The sequence below is a fragment of the Chinchilla lanigera genome, unplaced genomic scaffold, assembly GCF_000276665.1.
Source record: "Chinchilla lanigera isolate Chin_1 unplaced genomic scaffold, ChiLan1.0 scaffold00009, whole genome shotgun sequence".
NCBI classification, from domain to species: Eukaryota; Metazoa; Chordata; class Mammalia; order Rodentia; family Chinchillidae; genus Chinchilla; species Chinchilla lanigera.
Genome location: NW_004955410.1, coordinates 25,817,766 through 25,827,683, shown reverse-complemented (window position 1 = coordinate 25,827,683; position 9,918 = coordinate 25,817,766). Strand labels below are relative to the sequence as shown.

At 39.0% G+C, this 9,918-nt stretch overlaps 1 protein-coding gene across 2 annotated transcripts in view; it reads right to left on the bottom strand.

Annotated features, from left to right (window-relative positions):
• Ccdc126 (coiled-coil domain containing 126) overlaps positions 1-375 on the bottom strand; it is a 29,720-nt gene extending 29,345 nt beyond the window's left edge. For both annotated transcript variants that reach the window (XR_001232773.1, XM_013510698.1), the window contains exon 1: positions 49-375. Coding sequence is in view for 1 of the 2 variants with exons in the window: in XM_013510698.1 (XP_013366152.1) it covers positions 49-323 (275 nt within the window). In the remaining variant the exon portion in view is untranslated. The remainder of the gene's footprint in view (positions 1-48) is intronic.
• Between the last annotated feature and the right edge of the window lie 9,543 nt (positions 376-9,918).

Genomic DNA, 9,918 nt, shown 5'->3' with positions numbered 1-9,918 from the left:
ACCGCGGAGACGCCCCCTCCCCCGCTCCCGCGCCCCTCAGCCCCTTGCCTGTGGGCTTCCTGTCGTGGTCGCCGCCACCGCCGGGCTCCCGAGCCCGAGCGGCGCAGCCAAAGCCGAGGAGCGGGCGCCAGCGGCGTCTGGCGCTCCAGAAGCAGCCTGCGGGTCGGGACGGAGAGAGGCCGGGGCTTGGGAATCAGGACGAGGTTGGCTCCCGGCGCGTGGAGATTGTACTCTCCTCGCCCCTGGCACTCCGCTTCCGCTCCGCCTCCCGGCACGGCCCGGCCCTTCCCCCACTCCGGGCCGGCACTCGAGCCGCGCGGCATTGTGGGGGATGTAGTCCAGGAGGGAGGCGGTGGCACGTGCTCCCGGCAGGCCCATTCCTACTCCGGGTCGGCGCGACGCCGTTGCCTGGCAACCGGAGTAGGGAGGTCGGCTCCTCCCTCCAGATCAAAAGGGAAGATGAAAGAGGCCCACCTCTGCGCTAACTTCCTGCAGGTGCAGACAGGAGGGCGCTGGTGTCGTTTTCCCAACCTACTATCCGCGAACCAAACCTCCCAATGCAATTATTGACTTAAGGTGGAAGTTAAATATGCACGTGGGTCCATTATTGCCAGTGAAGGTTGTTAGCCAATGGAGTAAGGCAAGAAAAGCAAAAGGACTGAAGATTAAAGAGGGAGAAACATAATTATTCTCTTTAAACATGATATATTCATGTACATGCCCAACTGAAAAGAATCTACAGATAAATTGTTACAATTAAAGTTAATAGATTTTTAAAAATCTAGGCTTGCAGTTTAGCTCAGTAGTAGAGCACTTGTCTAGTGTACACATGGCCCTGGTATAGATACATAGCACCAATAAGTAAATAAATACTTTTAAAAATTCAGGCCAAACCTGGTAGCTCATGGCTGTTGTTATGGTTTGTGTCTGGATGTCCCCCCAAAGCCTCATGCAGTCATGGGGCAGGCTTCTAGAGTTTATGACTGATTCATGGTCTAATGCTGGGGTTATGGGTGTGAGTGTTACATTTGCCCTGGGGCAGGTAGTTTGCACACATTGTAAGGGACAGAAACAGGCTTGCTCTCTGCCACTCCTCCCGTTATGCTCTTCCTGCCTTTGCTGTTTTCTGCCTGCTGCCATATGCTACTCTGCCTTGGAGCCAGCCCAGTATGGACTGAAACCTCCACAAACTGTGAGCTAAATAAACTTTCCTTCCCTAATTTCTGGCACTCAAAACAGGTATTCTGTCCCAGCAATAAGAGAAAAGTAACTGAGACAGTTGTCATCCTAGGGACTGGGGAGGCAGAGGCAGAGGAGGATTACAAATTCAAAGCCAGCCTGGTCAACTTAGTGAAATTCAGTATCAAAATAAAAAGGACTGTGACTATATCTTCTTGGATATGTTTCCCTATCCTGCAAGAGGCCCTGGTTTCAATACCTAGTACTATCAAAAACAAACAAAAAAATATATTTCTATAGGCCAGAAAAAATATAATTAATTTTTAAAAGATACAATTTGTAGTATCTTCAAATATCAAGTGCCTGGGACTAAATCAAAGAAAGGCAAATGTATGAAGAAAACATTGAAAGACTCCAAGGAAGACCTAAATAATTCATACTATAACATGTCCATAGATTGGAAAAGTGAATGCTGAAGATATTAAGTCTCTCCAAATCTAGACAAATGCTTGATAGAATTTTTCTGTGTGAGAGATAGAGAAACTTCACAAGCTTATTTAAAACTTTATGGAAGAGCAAAACAATCATTGATAAAAGAAATAAGGAAAAGAGGAGGAAAGGAGAGAAAGATTTGTGCTATCAAATATCAAGTGTTGTTATAAGGCCATAGTAAGTATGGCAGAATGGTATTGGATCAAATATATCAATGAAAGAGAACATACCTGTACCAATGAAACAAAACATAGAGGCCAGAAAGCTTCACTCATACATGCAAACTTGGCTATGTCATCATAGTGGCAGTGCCAAGCAATGACTAAAGAACAAGTTTCAACCAATAATTGATGGGGGGGCTGGGGATTTAGCTCAGCGGCAAAAGCGCCTGCCTGGCAAGCGCAAGGTTGTGAGTTCGGTTCCCGGTACCGGAAAAAAAACAAAAAAAACAAAAAAAAATTGATGGGGGCCGGGGATTTCACTCAGCGGCACAGTGCCTGCCTGGCAAGTGCAAGGTCGTGAGTTCGATTCCCGCTACTGGGAAAAAAAAAAATCAATAATTGATGCTGAAAAAATAGCCCTATAATGGGGGGTAAAAAGTGAAATTGGACTCTTCATGTTACACACAAGAAATTAGTTCCAGGTAAATTATACGCAAATTTGAAAGGCAAAATAATAAAGCATTGGCTGTTTTGTTTTTAAAGATAACATAAGAGCATACAGCTACAACCTCAAAAGTAGAGGACAGAGGACAGACTTTTTTTATTTTATTTTATTTTATTTTTTTGGTACTGGGAATTAAACTCAGCACCTCGCACTTGCCAGGCAGGTGCTGTGCCACTGAGCTATGCCCCTGACCCCTTGGACCTCTTAAATTAATCCAAAAAACACTAGCTATAACAGAAAAACACTAGCTATCTCAGAAAGATGGATAAGTGTGCCACATTAAAACTTAGTTTCTGAAGTCAATACTCAAAAATCAATAGCCAGGGCTGGGGATTTAGCTCAGCAGCACAATGCCTGCCTGGCAAGCACAAGGTCGTGAGTTCGATTCCCAGTACCGGAAAAAAAAGAAAGAAAGAAAAATCAGTAGCCTACCTACACATTAATAATAAATTCACTGAGAGAGAAATTAGGGAAATAACACCTTTCATAATAGCATCCAAATAAATTGAAATAACCTAGGAATCAATTTAACGAAGGATGTAAAGGACCTCTACATTGAAAACTACAGTACTTTGAAAAAGGAGATTGGAAGATAACCAAGAAAATGGAAAGCTATCTATTGCTCTTAGGTAGGAAGAACCAGTATAGTGAAAATGGCCAAGCTTTCAAAACTGTTTTACAGATTTAATGCAATTCCAATCAAAATTCCAATAGCATATCTCACAGAATTAGAGAAAACAACTCTACAATTCATTTGGAACCAGAAGAGACCTAGAATAGCAAAGGCAATTCTGGGCAACAAGGCAAGGCAGGGGGCATCACAGCCGTGACCTGCAATTATACTATAAAGCTACTGTGATAAAAACAGCATGGTACTGGCAAAAAAAAGACCTGAAGATTAATGGGCAGATTAGAAGATGCAGAAACAACACTAGACATACCCAGCCATCCTATATTTGACAAAGGTGCCGAACAAATTCACTGGAAGAAGGATAGCCTCTTTAATAAATGGTGCTGGAGAAACTGGTTCTGCACATGCCAAAGATTAAAATTGGACACATATCTTTCACCAGGTACTAAACTAAATTCAAAATGGATTAAATATCTAAATATTAAAACAGAAACATTAAGCCTGCTGGAAGATAGAATAAATAAAATCCTTGAAGACATTAGTGTAGGCAAAGACTGTATGAATAAAACCCTGATCTCACAGGAACTATCACAAAGAACAACTGGGATCTCACCTTATTAAAAAGCTTTTGCAGAGCAAGAGGAACCACCGACAGAGTGAAGAGACAACACACACTGTATGAAAAATTTTTTTCCAGCTGTTCCTTAGACAAAGGATTACTAACTAGAGCATAGAAACATTCAAAAAAATCAGACATCCCAAATTTAAAGACCGAATCCAAAAATGGGCATCTGAGATAAATACACACTTCTCAGATGAAAAAATACAAATGGCAAACAAATATAGGAAAAAAATGTTCAGCATCACTAGTCATTCAAGAGTTGCAAATTAAAACAACACTGAGATTCCATCTCACCCCAGAAAGAATGGCTATCATCAAGAAATCAACCAATAACAAATGCTGGAGGGGTTGTGCGGGAAAAGGTACCCTTCTCCACTGTGGGTGGGAGTGTAGACTCGTGCAAACACTGTGGAAATCAGTGTAAAAATTCCTCAGAAAACTAGGATTGGAGGCCCCATTTGACCTACCTATTCCCCTGCTGGGTATCTTCTCAGAAGAATTAAAAACATCATACCACAGTGATATATGTGCACCCATGTTTATAGCAGCATAATTTGTAATAGCTGGATCTTGGAAACAGCCCAAATGCCCATCAATCGAGGAATGAATAAAAAAGATGTGGTATTTTTATACAATGGAGTACTACCCAGACATAAAGAAGGATAAACTGGAGACTTTTATAGGTAAATGGATGCAACTCAAGACCATACTAATAAATGAAATAAACCACAAGCACATGTGCAAACACTGTATTGTCTCCCTAGTGTGAGAAGCTGAAAGAGTAAATAAGGTCCAAAATGTATAATAGACATTGTAAAATGGGAAGGAATAATTCAAAAGGAAAGAGAACCTGGGATGAAGGAAAGGAGAAAAGAAGGAAAGGAAAAGCAAAAAGCGTGCGCACGTGCGCACATACACACACACACAAATACATATATGATAGTTATACTACAAATCTCTCTTAATTTATTGAAAAGAAAGGTTTGTGTTAATATTGTGTGGAGACAATTAAATGCTAATATCTTGTATTCTGAGTAACTAATTTAAAGATAACACAATGCAATGCATTAACCATTGTTACCCTCCTTTATCTTGTTTTGAAATTTTGTTTTATTTTTTCTCTTTAAAAAAAAAGAAATGCTCTTGCTTTTCCTCTTTTGTCTTTCTTACATAAGAAAATATAAATATTTTCAAATACATAAATATATTCATCATAATTCTTATACCAACATAATATTATATTCTGTGGAACCAGCATAATTTAATTGTGTATAAATCTGATTTTCTAATTGGTATCTACAATTACGTTGACATAATTATGAAGAAAACAAACATACTTAATAGATGAAAGAACACAGTACATAGATTTCTTACCTCTGTTTAACATTAATTGGTTCTTAGAAGTAAAATGGCAAGGATCACAGTTATGTACATTTTGAAGCCATTTACGCATACTGTTAAGTAATACTCCAGAAACTACCAGTACTCACTTATACTAACCTTGTCTGAGCATATTTTATCCATCACATTTACTGAAAATGTGGCTTGATTTCATGTGTAAAAATGTTTCCTCATTTATTATGCTACCATTTCTTATGTTAGAAGTGGAATTCATCAAATTTTTGTGTATTATAATAATATTTCATAACTTGTATTTTAGCTGTGTTTTATTATAAGGTTTTTTTATGTTTTGGGTTTTTTGTTTGTTTTGTTTTCTTTGTTTTTGTTTTTGTTTTTTGTCTTTTCCTAATTTTTTTTTTTTTTTTTTTTGAGACAGGGTCTCGCTGTGCAGCTCAGGCTGGTCTTGAACTTGCAATGATCCTCCTGCCTCAGCCTGCTGAGTGCTGGGATTACAGGCGTGCGCCACCACAAGCGGGTTGGGTTTTTTTTAAAACAATAAAAACACTACAGAATTTCAAAACAAGGTAATAGGAAATTAACAATGGTTGTTGTATCACATATTGTCACCTTAAAAGTGGTTACTCAGATAACCAGAATCTAAAAAAAAAAAAAAAAAGATAACCAGATCTAGGCATGTAAGATTGATCAAACAATTAAACACTAACTGTTCATTTCAATAAACCAATAGAAATTAGTAGTATATTTACCTTAGTTATCTATAAGCCTTTTTCCCCCCTTAAGGATATGATATATATTAACAAGTGCTAGTTTGCCTGGCATTCTAACAATATTCTATGAGCTTTCTGCCAATTTCAAATATATCTCAATGCATCATGTTTAAAGTAGAATAGAACATGAACTTTCAGTTTGAGGAAAAGCTAAAATTATTTTATCTTAGTCTTTCTTTTGTCCATGTATCCCCAGTTTACAATTTAAAAATAAAATTGTTTTGAAATTTTAGTTTTTCTCTTTAAAAATTTTTTTAAAAGTTTTTCTATTACTGTAAAAGAAACTTAGTTTGCTGACCCTGAAACAGACTATGCCCTTATATCTAGAGTAAAAGACTTGTAAAAATTGATCATTAAAAGTTAGTACCTGCCAGACATGGTGGTACACATCTGTAATCCTAGCACTTGGGAGGCTGTGGCAGGAGGACCACTGCCGGTGTAAGGTCAACTTGGGCTACACAGTAAGTTCAAGACCAGCCTGAACTACAAAGCAAGACCCTGTCTCAAAATCAACAAAGCCAGGCGTGGTGGGGCATGCCTGTAATCGCAGCACTTGGGAGGCTGAGGCAGGAGTATCATTGGAAGAACAGCAATCTGATCTACAGCCTAAACTACATAGTAAAACCCTGCCTTAGAAAAAAAAGGACAAAGAGCTAACCTAGTAAAGCAAACCACTGTTACCACTTTGGTCCTTTCATCCTAAAAACAGGAGAGACCTTCTTCCAGGAGGTTAGGAAGACTTCGTAGGTTATATTTGATAAACTTCTGATCCTAACCATCAAATGACATGAGCAGAGGACAAGCAGCTCCACCAGTGGAGATAGATGGCAAAATACTTCTTGGGACTAGGTCAGAACTGTTACCTCCACCTCCCCCCACACCCTGTTCTATGAGGAAGTCAGTGGATGCCTCAAGGCTCTTAAGAGTTGTAACTTTTATTTTATGTATTTCACAAGATTGAAGTTTTCTGTCTTTTTAGTACTTGCTCTTACACCGCAGGAAAAGAGTGCAACCCCACACACACACCAGGCTCTGCTCACCGGGCATTTGCTTTCCCTTGTGGGTGAATAAACCACCCAAGCGGATGTTACAGCCTTTCCGTCTGCACCAGTGTAAAGCATTCCCTTCATCTCTGGCTCCCTTTCCCTTGTTTACACCTTGCGGGCCCCTTGCCTCATTCACCACCTGCCAGGATTCCAGAGAAAATAACTCGATACGAAATCAATTCTATTCGATGTGTATGTAACGGCATGTTGAAAGTTAGACCCACCCAGGGGCAACAGCCTTAAATGGCTGATTCTCAATTTCATACATAAAATATTTAGCCCAGCACCCACCCCCAAGCCTGAGAAAACTTGGATCTTAATCATATAATGTTCCAAACTCGTTCTTGATAAAATGCTTGTTGAGAAACTGCAGGTGGGTTTGTTTGTCTCAGTGACAGGATTCTAGGCAGAGCCTGATCCTCCCATCTGTTGCCTACAAAAACAGAGCAGGAATGTTGCTGTTCTTTACAACCCTCCTCTAAACACCTAACACTCAAGTTTTCTTTGTCTTAAATTCAATCCCTTTCCAAAAGTAAATCGGAAATTCAATCCCTTTCCAAAAGTAAAACGGAAAACACTCTCACGGAATAACGTTAAGACACACCCACTCGCACCGCCCGGACACCCATTGGCTCTATCTGCCTCAGCTGCAGCGGAAAACCCCGCCCTCTCCCATGCCCTCCGAGAGAAAAAAATAAAAATTAAAAATAAATGTAATGCAAGCTACCTCCGTTGATAGGATTCAACCCTCAGAGTTTCTTCAACTTTTAAGTCTTACCTGTTGAGTGTAACTTTTGTAGCCTCTTGCTTTTTTAAGCAAGTTACTGAGGCATGACAGACCAGAAGTGCATCAGTGTTACTCTGAAGGACGTTTTTTTAGCGTATTGCGGTTTTTTCAGTGATATGAAGGTAAAAGTAAACTGGTCAGAGATATGAAGATAAAAGTAATTGTGTACATTTTAAACACGACAGGGAAAATTTAAGATGTAGCTTTCATAGTTGTGCATAATTCCAAAAGATTTTAATCAATGTTGAATAGATTGTGTGTGTGTGTGTGTGTGTGTGTGTGTGTGTGTGTGTGTGTGTACCTGGAATCAAACTCCTGACCTCGAGCTTGCCAGGCAGGCTCTGTGCCACAGAGCTATATACCCAGCCTTTGAATAGCTTTCTGTGTGGCTTCAATCCACTTTTCTGAAATGTGCAGTTATTTAATGAAAGTAGCTGTAACATTTTCACATGCCATGGATTTACTGTTTACACATTGCAACTTTTTAAACTTAACCATGTTTTTTGGAATTAAATTTCTTTTGAAAGGAGGAAATTCCCCACTCGCTAAGTGGTACTAAACTGTCTTTTGGGCTCCTGTAGGTGCCGATATTTTACAAAAATATAATCTGTAGCTTTCTGGGTTCTTCACTAAGGTTGGCGTACATGAGAATATAAAGTGACACCCACTTTCTTTTACATGTCTGGATCTTTCCACTGGTAATGTACTTTCAGGAGTACCCTGTTCATGTATGCTTTCGTCATTCCCATTAAACTGGATAATAACAGCACTTGGGAGGCTGAGGCAGGAGGATTGTTGCCAGTTCAAGGCCAGCCAGGGATACGAAGTGAGCTCAAGTCCAGCCTGAACTGCATAGCAAGACCCTGTCTCAAAAAGACAAAAAAAAAAAAAAAAAATTGGACAATAATCTTTAGAATCTCTTAGTTAATGCAAATCATTTGTTTTTTTACTGTGTTTGGGGAGAGGATATTGTCATATGGTTTTGTTTTTTTTATGTTTTTTTTTCCTAAATCAAACAGCCTACTCTAAATTTTAATTTTTAAATGTCAAACTTTGATGACCTTCTATCTGGGAAGTGAGATTACAATATGCTTAAATTTAAGTGGTGGCTGAAAGCAGAGGAAATTCTGGAATGTGTTACTATTAAAGCTCCGTTAAGAGGAATTGACGGGAACTTTTCTATTTTTAGTCATTTGAATAGATACCCATGTCAATGTGTGGGAAATTTTTCTTAAAACTTGTTCATGCATTGTTTAGATCCATTTTGTGTGGCATTTGGTGTGATAAACCTTTGGAACCTATCTTGAAAAAAAATTTTTAAATCAAAATATAAATACAAGCAATAATAAAAATCACATATGTGGGGCTGGGGATATAGCTCAATGGCACAAGTGCCTGCCTGTCAAGTGCAAGGTCCTGAGTTCCATTCCCGGTACCCCCACAAAATAAAAAATTAAAAATAAATTAAAAAATAAAATCACATATGTGTTTGCACTGCATTTCCTCTGGACAAGGCTGCTATAGAAGTATATGAAAAAACTTAAAAGATAGGAGACAGCAAGAACTTGTTTTTTTGAGACAGGGTTTCACTGTGTAGCTCAGGCTGGCCTTGAGCTCACTTTGTAGCCCAGGCTGGTCTCGAACTCACAATGGTGCACCATCACACTTGGCAAGAAAGTTGTTTTGTTTTGTTTTTTGGTTTTTTTGGTACCGGGAATGGAACTTGGGACCTTAACTCTTGGCAGGCAGGCACTTGTGCCGCTAAGCTATATCCCCTAAGAGCTTTTTATGTGTCAAGCTAGGGAAGTTCTACTTAATTTGAAGAGCCATTAAAAAGTGGTAAGATGGGAGATGGTTCTGTATTTGTCTATATGAGACTGTTTTATTACCTAATATGTATGCGTGCTAAGCCAATTTCTTCTACACCAGATTGTAAATGCTTCACTATCTACTGTTTGCAAAGATTGGTAGGAACACTCAATAAATAAATGATGAATGAATAAATCTCCCTCTTAACTCAAGTATAAAATCTCTGGACACTGTATATATTTGATAGTGCTGTTTGACCCTCTGACAGGGGTTTCCCTGGACTCTAATGGTTTGTTCATCTAGTGCTATTTTCAAGACTTCCTGTCACCCTCTACCTGTTGGTAGACAGAGTAAATTAATTTGGAAGGTTCAAGAGATTAAAAATAATAATAAATGTTATTATCTTTTTTTTTTAATAAAAGGAGGGAAACATTAACAGACATACAACATTTTACAACATATCACAAGCACAATACATACAATACAGAGTTACAAACAAAGTGGTAGGGAATTAACAATGGTGGTTGTATTACATATTGATATCTTCAAAGTGGCTT